The sequence below is a fragment of the Aethina tumida genome, chromosome 1 (genome assembly GCF_024364675.1).
Source record: "Aethina tumida isolate Nest 87 chromosome 1, icAetTumi1.1, whole genome shotgun sequence".
In the NCBI taxonomy this organism is placed as follows: domain Eukaryota; kingdom Metazoa; phylum Arthropoda; class Insecta; order Coleoptera; family Nitidulidae; genus Aethina; species Aethina tumida.
This window is the reverse complement of record NC_065435.1, coordinates 80008584-80029029: the sequence shown is the minus strand read 5'-3', so window position 1 is coordinate 80029029 and position 20446 is coordinate 80008584. Positions and strand designations below refer to the sequence as shown.

Genomic DNA, 20446 nt, shown 5'->3' with positions numbered 1-20446 from the left:
ATCCGTTCCTTAGAAATTAATTATTGTCGGCGAGCCTAACAAGAATTTCAAACAAATATCTATCTAGTTGGATGGTTACCGGAGGCGCATTTCTTGAGGCCTTAATCATTGCAACCGGCTCTTACGAAATTATTAATTAATTATCGCCTCCAACTTGATGATATTAGACACCGAAACAAATCAAAAACATATTAAATCAATGTCGTTTTTTTTTCTTTATTAACTCATTATTAGATTGTTGAATGTTTAAATTGGAATTATCGTAAGGAATTTAGTTATTATGTAAGGTGCAATAATAAAATTGGTGTAGGAAACGGATAAATTAAAATGCATTTCGTAAAATCGTAGGGGGTAAGTAACATCTGACACTTCACGTCGAGTTTCAGTTAAAATTTCAGTTCGACACGAACAACGTTAAACCTGCATAACTAATCGTGATTAATGCAATTCCAAACGTTCATTATCACGATACGAAACAATAAAAAACAAAATGGAAATGATTTTTTCAATAAATTCACTCTAAACAGATGTTTCAGCATAATGGGAAGACAAAGGAAATTTTAACTTGGAGCAAGTGTATCGAAATATGATAACGGGAGATAATATTCACCCTCCCTGTACGATATATTTTATTTGGAGGCGGTGCACAAAAGATAACACGTCCCTCAACCTTTATTAAGTCCAAACATACGGACACACATCCCTTTTACGTTCGACACGCTCTATCAATTTCGATACTAAATCCTTCTTGATTTATTCTCATTTTTCTCTTTTATCTTATGTAAACTATTAACAATATATCCTGAAAGGTAGGTAAATCAATTGATCCTGAAATCGGGAATAATTATTTCCCGTTCCCGACAGAACAATTAAACCAGTTGATTTATTCGCATCGATCGATGTAAATAATCGTTAAACGATCGAACATCGTTTTAAGAAATTAATTAGTAATTCGATGTGTGGAATGCATGTGTTTTCCTACCGGGCTTAACAGACAATTCAATCAACCGGTCTAATTTATCATCTTTCAATCTCAACGAAGACCGAACGAAAGAAAACTCATTATTTTTTTCAACGCCGCAGACCCAATTTTAATTTCTCTGCGGACTCTCCTTAATTAATTTTATCCCACATTCTCTCTGCTGTTCTCTATTGCCTGTATGATCAACAATACTTTTCTAATTGTCTATTATCGATAATGAAACTAAAATAAAACAAATAAAAAACGAACATTTTTATGTAGATCAGTTTTATTAGAGAAGAAATGAAAATTCTGGATAATTATACATGCACATAAAACGAGAATAATTCTCATCTCTTAACAACTTATTTAACTAATTCAGAGAGGTTTAGAACGAAGCAATTTCAAAGCAATTTCATTGCTAATTCATTTTCTTCAACTGATTCATTTCTTCACATTTCCATCCATATTTTACTACAACCACAAATTCAAATAACAGTATTCATGATTGTATTCGGTATTTTGTTAAAAACTCATTTTGAATCATTGATTTTGAAATTTCTTAATCGATGATGCACTTAAATACAATTAGCACAAAATATAATATTAATAAAACTTCAGTTTGATTGTTGTTTTTAATTTAAATACGATTGTGTATGTACAGAGTGCAGAGTTGATGAACATTTATTGGATACACATGGGGAATAACCCGATTCGATCCTCCCCTAATCCCGAAAAAGACCCTTGATACCGACATATGCCGCTTTATCTCCGATACGGAACATCCCCCAAATCAACCCCTAAATCTGATAAGTTGTCATTATTTTTGGTTAAGTTTAATGAAATGAAAAAAGAAAGTAGAGAGTAAAATAAAACACATAAGAATTCGAATAAATAATATATTTATTATAGATAATTCAATTTATCTGATATAGTAGCACTGCAGATCACTGATTAGTGTTTAATAGTAGATTTCGAATTAGCCGACAACAATGTTCGTTGTTCGACAAAGAGAGTTTGAAGAGAATGATGAATCGTTTTGTTTGCATCGTTGTCAGCTAATAGGAAATTTCTCAAATGAAATGAGACAGACAGACGGACAACCGAAGGAATAAACGGACGACATGCACTTTCTTTATTTATGTCTAAGTCTAAACAATTTGAACTTGCGGATGTATTGCTGTCCTAGTACGAAACGTTGTTGATTCGATCGTCCATCGGATCCAAACGATAGATAATCTTATTGATATGGTTCCGAAAAGGCCAAACATTTCTCGTTGAGGCGATTCGATTGATTTCGTATGATTTTTATTGTCTTTGTTTTGGTTTTTCCTTTTGTTTTTGGATGGCCCCAACTTTTGTACAAAAAATGAGTTAAAAATATTTGTATCCGACGGACGAAGGGCATCCATTTAATCTAATAATTACAGTACTGTTTCGGAAATTTGGGAAGGGCGGGGGCAGGGTGTGGGAAATTTATACAAGGGATTCTCTTCATTATGTTGCTAAATATGTACAAAATAAATACAGGTTTGACTGCAGACAGATCACTCGATAGATATGTCCAATTTACTATTTACACAAACATCACCGATAATATACAAAAATGAATCTGCAAAACTGCAGCCAAACCGATCTTAACAAACACAAACAAACAAACAAACAAACAAACAAACAAACACTCTATTTATTGCACAGTTCATCAACATAGTCATTGTTTATCTGTTGATCCGATCAATGCGAAACTATGTGGTGTTCAAAAGTGACTCTATACTGAACGGATTTAGCCTCTGTCGACTTTTGTCGTCGTGGGACGCCGCCGTTAGATCCACCCCGGTCTCAGAGGCGTTCGAGAACACGTCGTTGTCTCTCGAATTGTTAAAATTATCCGATTCCGCTCCGGAGTCACCTACCACGTCAATGTCACTGTCACTGTCCAAAGGATCGACTCCACGTTGCGACAGGTACTCCCTTTTCAGAGCCACCAAATCGACGGTGATTCCTTTTGCTCGTAACTTGCGGGCCTGACGTTCCAAGGCTTTTTGCAGCTTTTTCCGGCGACGGGCTCTTTCGCGCGCCCTCAACTCGTTCGGCGGTATCGGCTCGCCGGAACAGGATTGGGGATGAGCGTTGTGTGCCGGTCGGCCGGGACCTTTTTTCGTATGCTCCTTCTTACGCCATTTTGCTCTCCTGTTCTGGAACCACACCTGAAACAAAGATAATTAATAAATTAGTTTTGTTTAGTTATAACCAATTGCATCAATATTGGACGTGGAGTGTTAAACAGAAAAAAATGCTTGCGATAAATCCTCCTCCTCTAAAATGGAATGAACGAGAAAAGAAAAGGTAAAAATCCACTTTATTAGTAAATCGTCTGCGGCGATAAAACACATCAATGGCGGCGAACAGATTTTGGGGCGGCAACTACAAAATCCACCTCCGATAAATCTCGATCCTACCAGACCGAACTCTCTAAGGAACAGACAGACGAACCATCTGGCCCTGAAAAACGCCACTTTTCGGGTCTAACCCGCGTGCGGGTCAACAGTCGATTCGTTCTCTCGGGAATCGATGTTATTTGTGAACCAAACCGAAAAGTCCAGACCGAACACTTTTATTTAATGTTATTTGATGAAGGAATTTTTAGGTAAGCCCATGTTTTATTGTTGTAACATTTCCGGAAAGGATCCGAAATAAAATAATGTAAAGGTTATAAAGGGACAAACTGTGGGGATAAGTGACGGAGTTTTATTTAAATTGAACCGAGGATTTTGCGGAAAGACGACTTTTCACCCTCTAGGAAAATTACGTGTCGGGAATTCCGAACGGGACAATAAGATGAGGAGGTTGACATTTTATTATATTGATTTTAGCGGCATTTTTCGTTAGTGTAAAATTAAAATTTTGCTTGGGTGCAACGGCAAAAGTGAAAAATAAAATGATCTGCATGTTCGGTCTTGTTTCGTGTTAACCGGTAATAGACACGAAAGGTAATTTTCGCCCGGTTGTCTGCTATGGTAATGAACGCGATAAAGATGTGAGCGCGCCCCGTTTCAACCCCCCGTTGTACATTTCGGCGGCGCACGAATCCCATCCTATTAATTTCGTTGGGGAATTAATTGGTTCGCAATTGGGGACGTTATCGGGATCGGGAATCGACTCCTGATTTATGTTCGCGCTTATCGAATCGGTTTAAAGATCCCACGATTCAACAAAAATTTATTATTGTCTTTCGACCAAATCTCAACAGTCATTATCGAACAGACAACATCGAGCTGGGTGCATCAATAATAAATAAGTGTATGTTATTTTTGCTGACGTGCACAATAATCAGTGATAAATACGTAAATAATTAGAGCAATTAATTAAAATGTAAACAATTTCTGTGGCTCCATTCATTAACCATCAATAACATGATGTTTGATAATTTTCGATTTTATTATACTTATTACGAATCAGTTTTCTCGAAACTCATTGCACGTTTTTACGTTTTTTATTCTACACTGATCGTACTCGTACGTATGTATGGTATGATAATAGTAAATTATATCTACAATATATATATATATATATATATATATATATATATATATATAATTTGTTCGAGTTCGAGTTCGAGTTTGAGAAAAACGGGATAATTAAAATTTACAGCAGTACAAATTTACAATCAGCATGTTAGAAAATTTGAGAAGGTCATTAACCTTCTGCAAACAATCAATTTATATGTATATCGGGCAATTATTGTTATTATTGTTATTATTGTCGGACAGCAGCGATTCGAATAGCCAGTCTGTAAAGGGAGGCCATTACACGCCACCGCAAGACGTATTGCCAACACACCGCCCCCAAATTACCCCGTTAATTACACAGTGATGGGGTGTCGTATAATCGATCTCTGTTCTCTGTTTTCTGTTCTAATTCGTAATCGCATTCGCCCGCGGTCTTTAATTAATATTATAACAAAACGGCACGGTATGTATAAAGTGCGTGTGCTGTGTGAATATGGAAAGGATCACCAGAGGAGATGAAGAGATGAAGAAGTTAAGTTAAGTGAGTTAATTTCGCTCGGGGGAAACGGAAACGAAGAAGAAAATCGAATTTGTTGTCGAGTCGTAAAACGAAATTTGGCCGGTTAATAGAAACCCGTAACAGAACCGTAATTCGAAAATAATTACCGCCAAGAAATCTCCTCCTCTCCCCGTATTAAACGATGCTCCAGTTTGTCGCTACAAGATAATAATAAACTGCACGCGAACAAAACCATTTCAATTTTCGTACGGTTACAATATCACTTGAAAGTACTACACACTACACATACAGCACGGTATGGACACTGAGTGTCGGGATAAAAGATAAAGATAAGATAAAGATAAAGATAAAAGAATTCGATTCGTCGGTCGACCCGTTGAAACCGAACGAATCCGACCGTCGCATTTCCCACGATCTTTATCCCTACCCGCGGATTGATTTTCCATCCGCCGCCTCCATTAAATAGAATTTTCACTTAGGATAGGCGATAGAACGAATAAAAGAGTTTTACTTACGGCGACTCGGCTCTCCTTCAGGTCCAGTCGCATCGCCAGCGCTTCCCGCATGAACACGTCGGGATAGTGGCTGGCCAGGAAGGCGCGTTCCAACTCCTCCAGCTGCCAACTGTTGAAGTTTGTTCGACTTCTGCGACGTTTCGATGCGGCGCTCTCGGAATCGGCTTCGCCGCTACTGCAAGCACCTCCTGTAACCATCATCACAACAATATCATCATATAACATAACATCTAGGAACGGACTAATGAAAGCGAATAATGATTTATTTAGAACATTTAGATTTAATTTATCTAATTTACATGGATAATTACTGTTACTGAACATTTTAATTGCTTTTATTATATCTAATTATTAATTTGTTTAGTTCGTTATAATTTGCCAGTAGTAGTAGCTTCCATTTGTACCGAAATCTATTCCTACAACCGTACTGTAACCAATTGAAGTAAATTGATCAGGATCCGTGTTGTTAATGTGAATGATGTGGTGTGTTGATGTCCTTGAGGAATTAATTATTCCTTCATTTAATTTATCATATACATACTATTTTAGTATTTTATTTAATAAAAACCGTAATCAGAAATGTAATTTTGCATGGACGGTTCACCCCTTTTCTAATATTCATGTAAATTCTATTGATTTTTCGCGTCGTACATTTTCATTATTTTGCACGATATATCAATGTCCATTTGTACCGAGAACAGTTAATAAATTTCAAACACTAATAGGACAGTAATAATTGACTTTCATTATATTAATTAATGTTTTCTTCGAGTTTATTTACAATATATGGTACCTTTTGCTTTTGTCCCTTATTGACTATAATTGATCACTACAAAGTGATTGTAGTGTGATCAGTACCAAAAATGCTAGACCTACTCTAGCTAGAGCTATTTGTGAATTGAAACAGAACATCAATACCCTTTAGTAAATAACAAAGAAAGATATACCGATAGGAAAGTCTTTGATCCTACTGAATTTTGAGAGAGACATTTACTGTCTCTCTTAAAAATCAGGACAAGTTATTGTTAATTTGTAAACAAAATAAATTTATAGAAATTGTCAAGTGTTATTAATTGAACCACCCTCACATCAAATCCCGTTAGCAGTAGGGTAAGAAGTAGAAAAGCGGGTTGAAACCCCGTAAAGTCCCGAAACGAGCCAATAATGATCCCCCGACATCAATCCGAAGGAAACCGAGTCTTAACACCCACCCTCCGTTTTGATCCCCCGGAACATCGATAAGCCGGCCAATTTTCCGGGCACGTCTATCTTATGGTATTGCATAACTTAAACACAGCACATAATCCGGGCTCAGCTTCCGGACGGGCAACAATTAGCTTTTTCATGGGGCGCGTTTCGATTATAATAAGGGGGCGAATTGATTGGCACTGTTCAAGCACACCACACTGTTTAGGAAGTTTTCATCTTTCGGTATGTTTTCGGGATTGTTTTTATTTGTGCGGGGGTCGTTTCGAAGTAAATTGGTCCGTAGGGAGAGGAGCAACGGGAAAATAGTGACTGTCGATAAGAGTTTTATTAATGATTGTGGCACGTGTCATTGTTTGGATGAGGGTTAGTTATATCGTTAAGCAATTCATAAATCTACAAAGGATAATCCCACATGAAATATTAACAACGAAATCCTACATAATAACACCGTGAAGTCTAGCTTTTAGTTTTATTTTACTCGTACTTACTTTACTGGTGGTATGCAATTTTTAAGCGAGTAAAATCATCGATCTGGTATCGAGTGATTTCCAATTGGACACGGGCAATTTGCACACCGAACCGGACCGGATTACCAAAATAAAAGTAATAATAAACTAGTGGATTCATCTCGGTATTATTGTCAACACTTCATTTCCCAACTGTTCCGTTGTTCACCTTCTTTTTTATCCATTTTGAAAATCAGGTAGAGCCGGGATTAATATGTAATTTATGGTGTTTCTATTGTGTGTCTTTAAACACTCCGAAATGGCTGAAATTTAATTAAAACGTTGGATTTTAATTAACAGTTTTAATTAGGAATTGATTCGCCTGCGGCAACTGGTTCACTAAATTATTAATTAGTGTTTTTAATAATGGCTCGCATAAATTAACCGTTTCTTCTCTGAAGGTTCTCTCGCCGAAATTAAATAATAACAATATAATAGTAATAAATAAAAAGAGATAAAAATTGCTGAACACTGTTTTTATATGTATAATTACACTCGTACAAAATGAATTCGTAATGAAGCAATTACAAAGATGAATGTATAGTTAAGCTTGACATAAACGTTGACTGCACAGCAGGAAATAATTGCAAATAGGTTCGAAGCTAAATTAATATTATAATCTTGCATTTAATAAATTTCATTTTGTTATTTCACTTTAAAATCTATCATTTACTTCTATACTTCTTTTACATTATACTATTATATTACGTACATAGGTGCAATTAATGTTAATATTATTTTATATATTTTATAATTGATAAATTTGAGATTTAGATAGAATTCTAGACGTCCGTTAGGTTGTTTAAATCAATGTTGTCATATGTCAAATGAACTAATATTAAGACGGATTTGTCGTGTTTCTTAAGAATTACCAATTAAGTAATTAATTTTTACGGATAACATTGTAATTTGTAATAGTACAAGTGTGTAACAATACGATACGATACGAAACGATAATGAAAAGAGCAGTCCGGTGTTAATGACATGCACCCGTCAACCGTCCACCAGTCTAGTGTAGAGGGTGGATTTTGTTAAACAACGCATTCCATAATGTGGCGGTAAATTGGGAAGGGGATGCATCACCCCCGCGGGGCCCATTTACCAGCCAGACTCTATTATTGTTGCGCGGAGCAAATCGGAGAGGTTAGGAGCGGCCTAATGTCGATATAAATCATCCTCGAATAAAAATCTAAACGTCCAGAGGGAAAACAACCACCTCCGTCACCTCCATCGCCCCCGAAAAGCACGATGTTGTGTTATATGCGGTTAAATGGATTGTTCTATTTATTATTTCTAAGAACCGATGATGATGATGATGATGATGATGATGATGATGCTCTTTTGAGGCCTCAGGCCAATTTCAAACAACAGCAAGAACAACGTAAAAGATAAAAAGGCGATTAGGAGTGTTCAGGAGTGAGTGTTCAAGAGTGTTCAGGAGTGTTCAGGAGTGTTCAGGAGTGTTCAGGAGTTTGTCGGTGTGGAGTGGAGAGTGGAATTGAATGCGATTCAATTTGTCGACTGATTTACGATTGGTGCGTTCGAGTTCGGTGCAAACAAATCGGCTGGACCTTTATCAATTTGGCGCAGTTTAAAGCCGTCCCATTAGCGGCCGGCCATCGAGGGATAATAGTTTGTTGCGTCCATCCTCCATCCTCTCCATCCTCTACCTAACTGTTATTGTTGTTGCTGTTGTTGGTGCAGATTGAATTATTGCTCGGATTTGGACCGATTAATTTTTCCCTAATTGCTGCCGCTTTATCGATTTTCAATCGGCCCCGATTTAATTCCACCACTGCGATTTATGCCTTTTCATTGGAAATGGAAAATTACGAGGTTGCGTTCAAGATAATCAACATTTATACGCAACTCGTTTCGTCATTTTATATTGTAGTTTGTTCTTAGGCTTTTCCTAAAAATGGAATAAGATCGCCGCGCCGCGATAGATCCTATCCCAGAATTGAATAAATCAACAACAACCCTCCAACCAATCGACCCTCCGGTGTAGGTGTAGTTTAAAAGAATAAATAAAATATTTCGAGCGAGCGAACATTTCGGGCGCCAGTGGACAAAAATAACTTTTAGATTTATCAGCAAAATGAAATTCTATTTTCCCGAGACGAATTCAATCCATATATCATCGTATAATGCGAAGGAAGAAACAAACAGACGACGACGGCGAAATGAAATTATGCCCGTACGAGATTCTTATCCGAGACGATCAAATAAATGAACGACCGATTCGTATTCAATTTTTCCCTTATCTGAATTGTGGCCCCCAAACATTGTATTTTGTTTGCCATTTCATTTTCAATTCGATTCAACTTCTCCGCTCCGCTACAACTCTCTAACTAATTTTCGATTAATTTTATAGTTGTGACACGTTAAATCGGACAATGGATGAATTAATAGTCGATCCGTCACGGTGTTAATTAAATGGCGTACGCGGAGGAAATTACGGAGTGACACAAATGATTTTGGCGCGCTGACACGCGAGATACGCGCAAATGAATCGAACGGAACAAAATAATTGAAATTCGGGGCGTTTAAATTCGATCGATTAAATCGATTGCTGTGTTTGTTCGAAATTTTTCAGTGAAAAGATTAATTGAACGAACGAACGAATTATTTTATTTATTATTCTGCTATTTAAGAATGGCAAAAGTTAAGAGGTTCTTTCGAAACAAATGCTTTTTCTTAAAGAGGATCAGTCTTTCTCTGCCAAAGGTTCTGTCTGATGTAATGTCCTCATCCTCATCGTCATCGTTAGTTTTTTCATTTGTATCTGTCGCAGATAAAATTTCGCCACTTGAACAAAGTCAGAAAACTCTATTGCTGGTTCTTTATCATCCGTAATTGTTGGGAGATTTTTTGAATCTCCATGCCTTGTCAATCAGTAAAATAGCCGTCAGAACCGTGATATACGCAGTTAGCTGCTTGTCGAGAGGTGGTAAAACGAGCTTAACAATTTTTTTTGCGACAGAACTTCTTAAAATTATGGATGATCTCTTGGTCCACTGGTTGCAAGTTCTACGTTGGACAATGTAGGGGGACTGTTGTGTCCGCTTTTTTGTTAGCACGATAATCACTTGGCGCAAAGTAGACGACGAAGTAGTAGAGTAGACGCGAACTCATACTTTTGGTCCTCTACAGTCTCTTAACCAGACGAGGAAATTCACCTTTAGTAGTTCTTTTCCGTACTCCAGCAGCAGCAGTTTGACCAGCACAAATTTTCTCCTTGTGCTTTATTATGGTTATGAGAGTACTCAGAGGAATCTTAAATTTCTTTACAACATCACTTTTCTTCTCACCTCCCTCTACTCTCTACTTTTTTAACTTCTTCTTTTCAGCAATCGTCATGCATTTATACTTTTTAGGGCCAACTGTATAAAAATGTATTGATTTAGGGAACTCGTGATAACTTCGTTCAACGGCAATTATAGAGAGGTTCGAATTATCGAAGGACTGTATATATATATATATATATATATATATATATATATATATATATATATATATATATATATGTATACATACATATATAGGGGAGGATGTTTCTGTTGGTTGGTTGGTTGGTTGGTTGGTTGGTTGGTTGGTTGGTTTGTTTATTGGTTGGTTAGTTTGGAAAGCGAAAGAATTGCTTAACCGTAATAGAGATGTTATGGTAATAAGCGATCGAAGTCAGCCGAAGTGAACCGGTCTTTTGATATCTTGTTATTATGTATTTGAGATTCGCGAAATTGATATAAAACCGAACGTGCACTCGTATCGGCTATAATGACGGTGTTTAAAGGTTTTTTATGTGTTTTCCTTAACGTGCACTTTTCCCTCCAAAGTGCCGGAATATTAATAGAACCGAAGTGACCGATACAAATCGATCTATTAATTTAATAAGCGGACGGATTATGTTGATTAGTTGCCTTTTTTTAATGTCCTCAAATTATATTTCGAGCCGGCCGCGATGGAAGCGATCCGACCCTCTAAAATTATACCTTTTCCTTTCCTCTTCCTTTTCCTTCCTCGCACTCTTCTTCTTTCCTCCGCCAATTGCATATGCAATTGCCTACAGGCACGCCATTTGCATTCTGTCGCCTCTACATTTCCATTTTTCCATAATCAACTGGAGCATTCGCCAAAAGTCCAAGTGAAATCAAAATGAAACAACAAAAGTATTCGAGACGGCATATTATTAGTGTTTAAAGGAATAATAATAATAATGTTTTAAGGTGCACGGTCATAAAATTTTAATAGGACGTAATGACTTTATTCGGATCAGTTGCAGCTGCGCATCATTCATAATAAAATATGTGTCGGAGGCAAGAAAATAAATAAATAAATAAATAAATAAGTAAGTAAATAAATAAATAAATAAATAAATAATAATAATAAAAATAAAAATAAACAAAATGAAAAAGAAAAATGTTTAATGGCTGAAAATCGTCCGTAATAAATATGCAAATCGACGGGGTAATTGCTTTCGGACTCCGATCGTATCGTAACTTCTTAATTTACGGGGAATCAATAATTCCGTAGTTCTGGGGAAGGAAAAAAATTCATAAATATGCCATGTTTCCGTCTCCGAAGTTTGGCGTGGCAATAATTTAATTAGATGGCTTTAAGCAAATACGGAAAAATCTATTACAGGATAAATTATTCAAAAGTCTAATGGAAACGTACTTGTTTGAATTTCAAATTTTACATCGAAACTCGATCGTTTATTAAATATTTCTTAAATCTTAAATAATTAAAATTCCCACATGTACGAAAGGAACGAACCGGATTCGATTTAGACGTAGAAACGAAACGGTTCTTAGTTGAGCCGAGTCCAGTTCAGGTTCCGAATGGTACAATAAAGCCCGTCCAATAATTCAGCATTCCGTTTATTAAATCAGCTTCTTTATTGGGTAACAAAATTTAAATAATATCATAATTGAATATGTCCAGAATCGTAAATAACCAACCAAACCGACTCTAATCCCAACTTTAATATTAATCCTCACTCCCGGCGATAAGAAAAAAACAGAATCTCCTCTTTCCTCTTCTTTTTCTATTTTCAATTAAAACTTTTCGCATTTTACTTGTAGAAACGCGCTTTCATAAAATTTTACTACTTTTTCAACAGGTTGTAAAAATATTAAAACTATCCTAATAATTTTAGAAAAGTCTGCGATTTACGATTCCGTCTTCTTTCTTCTTTGCGCTTTCATTCAATTTAATCAACTGTTTAATGTCTTTTTAAACTCAATAAACAATAAAAATACATTTTTAATTATAAACATATTTCATATTTAAATAAACTACGTTTCAAAATAAATTACTAATAATAATATTAATAATAATATTAATAATAATAATAATAATAATAATAATAATAATTATCTAACTTGACAATATTCTCACTCTCAAGTTAGTTATTAATATTAACAATCGTTTCGAAAGACATTAAAAAATTAACTCTATCATTTCAACAGTTACTTTTATAATTAAACTCTGACAATTTTACACGAATCACAAATTTAAAAAAAAATGTTTCAATTTATTTGCATGTGTGTAATTACCCAACTGCTATTTTTTATTGTCTCTCTATTTCATTATTGTACAATTATTTACTCATCAATATTTTTAATATTTGAACTCAAAATCTTGAACTAATTAAAAGATTTAAATAAAGTTTAATCGAGCTTTGTGATTTTTTAAAAATATGTACCTAATATCACTTAATATTGATTTTAAAATTATTTTATAATTAAATTGTAACATTTCACATAAATAGTTTCAATAATATTGTCCGTATATGATATTTCATGGAGTTTAGACATTAATATTAATGTTTAAACTCCAAAATTTATCTCTACATTTAGGAATTTAGAAATAAATTATTTTAATAGTTGACAAGTAGTAAAATATTGTTGACTTGTTACTTAACATAAAAAAGTTTAAGTAACCGATTTGAACATAATAGATAGTAATTTTCCACTTTGGTTAGCTGAAACGATTACGATTTATTTAACTGCATACTTGGTCCAAATGTTTATCTCAATTTATATCATATCTGAATGGTTAGATTTAAATGAAAAAATATAAACATTCTAATCAGCAAGATGGTTATTTTTAGTTTTTAATTGAATTAAATTCGTAGACAAGTACGAAATAACGAAATAAACCATTTGCCGTCGGCAAATCGTCAAATCGGCCGTAAGTACCTTTTCCGTGCGTTTCGCTGCCGCTGTCTTCCGACGGCGGTCCGGGCGGCGCCCTCATTCCGGGCCCCAAGCCTGGCGGGTATCTCGGCCTGTTGAGCGGCGAAAAGGCGCCCGGCATCCCGAGGAGTGTGGCCGCCCCCGGGAATTGCAACAGCGGCGCCCAAGGCGGTCGGGGCGCCAGATGGGCGGCCGCCGCCGCGTATAGCTGCAACGGGGGCGGAAGCACGCCCGATTCGAGCACCATCTTCCGCGAAATTTCCAGCGTGTCGAACAGTTTCGAACAGTCCTACACGTTTCGGACGACACACAGACGATGAGCGTGGTGAAAATGGATTTGTTTGGCCGGCTGCCGCTGCCGATTTCAGTCTGATCGATCCATCGTTGGGTTGTTTCTTCTCCTTTGTTGTTGTTGTTGTTGTTGTTGTTTGTTGTCGTCGAGTGGTCGCGTGCCGCGCACTGCACTGTCACCACAAAATTAGATATTAGATGTTGTGTGTCACAGACGCGCGTCTCGTGTGCGTGTGAGTGTGTCTGACTAAGTAGCGAGTCGTTAGATCACTGACGATTGGAAAGTGTGTTTCGCAGTTCGAAAGGGCGTTGCGACCGCACGGGACGCGGCGATTCGTCGGACGCGGGACGCCCCCATATTAGACCGCGCCCCGACGGCGGAAGCGCTCGCATTGAAGGATGGGGTGTTGTCGATACGCCGCCGGTTATTTATTGTTTCGGCTTTTTGATGTGCTTTCGCTATTTCGCTATTTCGCTATTTCGCTATTTCGCCGTTCGGACACTACCGCTGCCTCTCTTTTATTTTATTATTTTTCGTACTTTTATTTATTTTTCCTTTTTTCCCTCCCTTTTGTTGTTGTTTTTTTTTTTTTTTTTTTGATGGATTGACGCTCCGGATTTTTGTGATTTATTGTTAATTACGTTTTGGGGGATGGCGCGACGCGGGGGCCGTTTATATAAATGGGGTCGTGGTTTTTTTTTGTATGCGATCGCGTTAACTTGCGGCCGGCGGATTGTTTTTAATTCGCAAAAAACTCCAACCCAATAATTGATACGATCTGCCAATACAAAACTGACATTATTTATTTATAACATAACATAAATAAAAATATGTAATTGTATTTTTACCTATTACATGTGATTAATTACCACTGAAATTATTAACGAGATATCCCAATGCCAATATATACGACTCACATATTGAAATACACAAAAATGTTTTTAAAACTGTTAAAAAAAACTTGAAATCCATATGCGCAATCACGATATTAAATATTTTAGACATAATTTATCAAAAGAATTTTTTTTTTTTAAATTATTAAATTTATAGTAAAAAGAACACATTAAATTTTGTACAACTGTAATTAAAATTATTTTTTGTAAAAATCTTAAAGCCTTACCTAACATCTGTGTCTTATTATTATCATTATTATCATTATTATCATTATTATCATTATTATCATTATTATCATTATTATCATTGTTATCATTATTATCATTATTATCATTATTATCATTATTATCAATTTATTTTAATATGCACTCAACTTCTTATTGAGGTAAATAAAACATTTAATATGTTTATTTTAAGAAAAAAAAATAAAAATTAATTCCATTTATCAAAATAATATTAATAATAGTATTTAAATACAAAATTAATAAAAAGTCTTGTATATATAAATTACAATTTATTTGACATTTATCAATTATATTATTATTACTATTATTATTATTATTATTATTATTATTATTATTATTATTATTATTATTATTATTATTATTATTATTATTATTATTATTATTATTATTATTATTATTATTATTATTATTATTATTATTATTATTATTATTATTATTATTATTATTATTATTATTATTATTATTATTATTATTATTATTATTATTATTATTATTATTATTATTATTATTATTATTATTATTATTATTATTATTGTTTTGAAGATGACATTGATAAAATAAGTAACAACAAATAATGAAAAAGAGAGTAAATTTATTTTAATATGTACTCAACTTCTTATTGATGTTCCAAAATAATTTTTGATGCAACTTAAAAAATTAAATTTATATTATTGCATCGTGTGAGAAATCAGGATTATCAATATTGATCATGTAAGTTTCATGTAAAGTCATTTTCATAAATCATTTTAAGCATTCGCAGCTAAAGTCAAACGCAAAATTAAATGGACACTTAAGTGAACTAATTTTTCTAAATAAAACATACTAATGTATAGTATATAGAAAAAGAGGGAAAAATTATTTTAATATGTACTGAACTTATTCAGGTGAGATGTTAACCGGAATTAATGTTAATGAAAAATAGTTTTTGGTACAATTTAAAATGTTGTAAAAAAATTAAATTCACATTATTGCATCCTGAGGAAAAATCAGAATTTTCAATATTGACCATGTAAGTTCCATGTAAAGTCATTTTCATCATTTTAAGTAGTCCCAGTTAAAGTCAAGTGCAAAATTAAGTGGACACTTAAGTGATTTAATTTTTTTAAATAAAACATACTAAGGAAAAAAAAATAAAAATTAACTCCATTTATCAAAATAATATTAATATTAGAATTTAAATACAAAATTAATAAAAAGGAAATCTGATGTTTATATAAATCACAAAAAAATGTTCTAATATCGGGTTTTTGCTCTTCTGGTTGCTAATGTAAATTTGGAGTATTAGCTCCCATTCTCGGAGAAGAAATTGTTTCGTTTAATTGACTAAACTTGCCGTGGTTTTGTATAAGGCTTCGTCTAAGATTGTCTGTATATTCCAATATCAGAACTCTTTAGAGGCCAGTCAGAAAAGTGAATGAGAATATTATGGATACATTGGCGGGTTAGGTACCTGATCACCCTCAGCAAATATTACTATTTCCCATCTAGACTTCCCTTATTTATTTTGAAATTCTTAAACCACTTCTGACCCGTCCGTTCAGCTACAGTACTGTCCCCAAAAGTAGCGCATATCTTACGACAAGCTTCTGCAGCCTTGGTACCAAGTTTTAATTCATAAAGTAAACAGCTGTTGACACGGCCATATTCTAGTAAAGATTTTGCACCTTAATTCAAAGTAATCTAACTTATCCAATACATACATTGAATGATATTCTTTGTTGTTGATGTTTTTAACTATATTCAAAATTACGCCACCACTACATTCTGTTTACTGAATATAATTCATAAAAGTTGGCAATAAAGAAAAACCGCACGAACTTTTTTGGTTGCTTGATACATGAGCCTCAAAATATTTTCTCTTATGTACCTATCGATATTTCTAAGCGTGTCGTCCAGTGGCACAAGCATGTATCTCATGAGATGTTAAAAAGTTCCCTTAACCCTTAACACTCTATCTCTAAGTACTCTATCTGGGAAAATAAGAATGGCGATATTGGCAGGTATTTATTTCCCCGAATTTGGTTAATTACATTTACGTAATGTTCCGCTAAAAGGTGCAATAGCGTAAAGATACGTTCGAAATAATACCCAATTTGTGCACAACGCCTTCGAGTAATTCGATTTCGTCGTGCGGTTTTTGTCGTTGTCTGTAGGGTTTAGGTGACGACATCTCTCCTCTCGTTCTTAGGTGATTGATGTGCTCGACTTCATGTTGAATATTTATTTAGCGAGACAACACGCCCAGAATACAAAAAACGTAGAGCGTTAGTCCTGCAAATTACCTTTTATTCACCCTTAATTGACTAATCCATCGGAACCTAAACCTAAACAGAAAGTCATTGCAATATCGTTTTTCTCCTTCGACACGTTCGGGCCTCTTTGTGTATCGAGCACTTGAAAATGGCTGAAACGGAAGCGAAGTTAATGTGTTGAATTTGGTGGTCGCGGTGCCACCAGGAAGTGGCACTCAACCGCCATCAAGTAATTTCCTGCAGACGAGGACGAAAACGATACTCGATCAATCTATTGTGTCTTCCTTCGGTTAATGAAATGAATAATTTCAAAAAGCAACAAAGCAAAACACGTCTGTGACGAGAAGCCAGTCCGCACATTAGTGATAACGATAGTGATTCGTAACCAGGCGACGTCATTTATAGAAATATAAATCTCCGATTTTTTCAGTATCCTTTTCGCGCCCATTTTCCAGCATACTTGAACTATATGTGAGAAACAAAGTATGTAGAAAGCGCTTCAATAAAATCGGCGTGCGATACTCAGCTCACACAGTGCTCAAAAGCATGCAAAGATAAGGGGTGAAAATTTTATTATATTTAATAGTACTAAACGCACAAGTTTGACCAATTATTTTTTCTAATTAAAATTATTAATTTTATTAATACAGAAAGAATGATTAGGTTTTAATTATAAACTATAGTACATTAGTTTTAAGCATAAAATTTGTATGGATTTAAAGTAATGCGAGGAAAAGATAAATTTGTAAATTTTTGAGCCCGGCGTTCGTGTGTGATTTGTATTCTGGTTGCGTGGAGGTAGTTTCACAGGCTAGTTGGTATCCAGCCCGAGTTTCCCCCGGAGTTGGCGGCCAAAAAAGCCTCGTAAGCCCAACGAAAGACGACGTCCCCCTTCATCCCTGCTCCCTCCATCCATCCGACACATTCATTCCGCGTCATTTGCGCTCGAGAAGCGCAACCCGATTTTTACTTAATGTCAAGAAAAGACTGGCACGTTATTGAAATAAAAATGGCGAGCGACTCTTAACAACATTCACGAACACTTTTCACTGTATATGTCACGAATCAAACGGTTCATTAAAACAATTTATGATATTTTCATTTCATTTAACGAGTTCACTAATTAGCTTTGTTTACACGTGTTTGGTCGTAAAGTGTTTTACACTTTCGTGCCATTTTTACTTAATCAATGTGTTAATTATTAAATTTGTAAAACTTATAAACTCACTCAACACTTTGACGGCGGTAAAATTAATTTCTCTATAATTACTGGCAAATTAAAGTACACGGTGTTTGAGAAAAAAAGTTCATTCCCACTTAAATATTTACAACTCGAACAAATTACACAAATAGTTTTGTGACTAACGATAAAACAGAATGTTTGGAGCAACATATGCACCGCAATTAACGAAAATTTGAATAATCCCGTAATCCTGCCGTTATTTCACGCACATTTCATGTGATTTTCTCCATGAAGTGAGAGCGGAACAGTGGAACAGTGAGAGAGAAAGGCCCTGAAGCCCTGAGGGAGCCTCAAAATGAAGTGGGACACCGGAGCTCTTTCATCCATCCGACAATGTTATCTGGAATCTGTTTTTGGTGGCGCGATTATTATTGAAATATTACGCGTTTCAGATTGTGCGGTGTCCGATGTCGCATTTCAATTTTTATTGCCGTTGTGAGACCACAATCCTATCTTTCCTATCTTTCCTGCACTATCTAAATTAATTCCGGGTGTTAAATGACTCAAAATATCTATCAATTTTGAATTACTCACGTTTCTAGTCGTGTATTCGTGTATGAGCGACAAGGGGAGAACAAGAGGCCCGTAATTCTCGACGTTAATATAGTTATTAAGACCGTTTCGATAATTGTTAATGTTACGGTAGCAACGCGGTACAAAGGAAGCCGGAACAGCGGGACATTCTGCGTCCATTCTCCTTATTCTGCTTATTCTACTTGCGCTAAGTCCATTCTGCTCATTCCAAATTCAATTCATCACTTCACACTGCGAGGAAAATTACAAAACATCATTTAAACACAAAAAATTTACATTTTCTATTGTTAGTCGGATAATAATAAAATTCCGCAACAATTCCAATATCGATTTTAATTAACAACGACTAACTAACGACTAATTTATTCAATAATAAACCCACCACAAATTACATAATGTGTTTGTTCAATTGTGGCAGACGACCAGACAAAAAGCAGAGGAAAAGCAGAGAAAAAGCAGAGAAAAAGCAGAGAAAAAGGTAATTGTGGTGTGGTATAAATTTAGTGTTCTCCTTTGCATAATCACGTGCAGAAAAATGGTCCTCGGTTCCGGCGACACTCAATAAATTTAATAAATTGTCAGCGACTAAAGCCGAGAGTTTTTGCGTTGCGCCCCCATCAATATTAATTCCGTCGACAGGAGCCGGTTAAGAGAATATCCCGGAAAAATTAAATGTATTGTCGGACGGGCATTAAAACGACGATGAGTTAATTAAGAAAGAGGCGGAAATATTGCGGCAAGATTACTTACATTCCACCGCTCTGCCGCTCCACCGATTCCCTCCCCCTAAACGAAAGAGGCAGCAAAAGTGGAGGGTAAGAAAACGCCGCGCCCCGAAATATATATATATATATATATATATATATATATATATATATATATATATATATGTACCGTGATGCTCGGCGATAATATTTTATAATTGGATTTTTATCTGTGCCGGTTGGAGCCATGAATAAAAATTTCCACAGCCAAATTGGGTCTTTGTTTAATTTCTCCCAGTTTTCGAGCAGGGACCTAGAGGGGGAGAAATTCACTGCCTAATTAGCCTTTGTTTTTAATGTTCCCGACTCCATAAATTCCCTCCCTTTTTTATTAACTAACAACCAACAACAAATAAACACGCCACTCAATTAATAAACAACGATCATTGGGGAAGTGTGTTTAAATTTAATTCCCGGCTTAATAAACCCATGTCAAATTCACATATTCGGTATGATAAATGTGGTGCCGTCAAAAAATCAGAAAACGGTTACTCGGCATGCATTTCCCGGGCGGGAAAACAGCCACGGGCCATGCCCAGCGTCAAAACGTGTTTAATAAATTCGTAGACAATGATAAAAAGTTGTTTAGGAAGAAACGTCGTTTTGACGTTATTAGTGTGCCGTAATTGGATTCTCGCGTGTGGAAATCGCGTTTTCAATAATCCTCAATTGATTTTCAATCGGTGCAGTCCGATCCGGTGGAAGCGCAACGCAACGGCGGCTTTTAATCGTCGGACCATTAGAACGCGCCAACTAATAATTACGAATTAAAGTTTAGCGCCCGGTCCAATTAAAAATTTAA

General features: G+C 35.4%; 1 protein-coding gene across 1 annotated transcript; it reads right to left on the bottom strand.

Annotated features, from left to right (window-relative positions):
• Positions 1-1846: 1846 nt before the first annotated feature.
• Positions 1847-13964, bottom strand: LOC109596937 (homeobox protein unc-4). The gene is made up of 3 exons (XM_020012538.2): positions 13424-13964; positions 5506-5693; positions 1847-3168 (listed from the first exon to the last, which is right to left on the bottom strand). The coding sequence occupies exons 1-3, from the start codon at positions 13665-13667 to the stop codon at positions 2707-2709; spliced, it is 894 nt and encodes a 297-aa protein (XP_019868097.1). The 5' UTR covers positions 13668-13964; the 3' UTR covers positions 1847-2706.
• Between the last annotated feature and the right edge of the window lie 6482 nt (positions 13965-20446).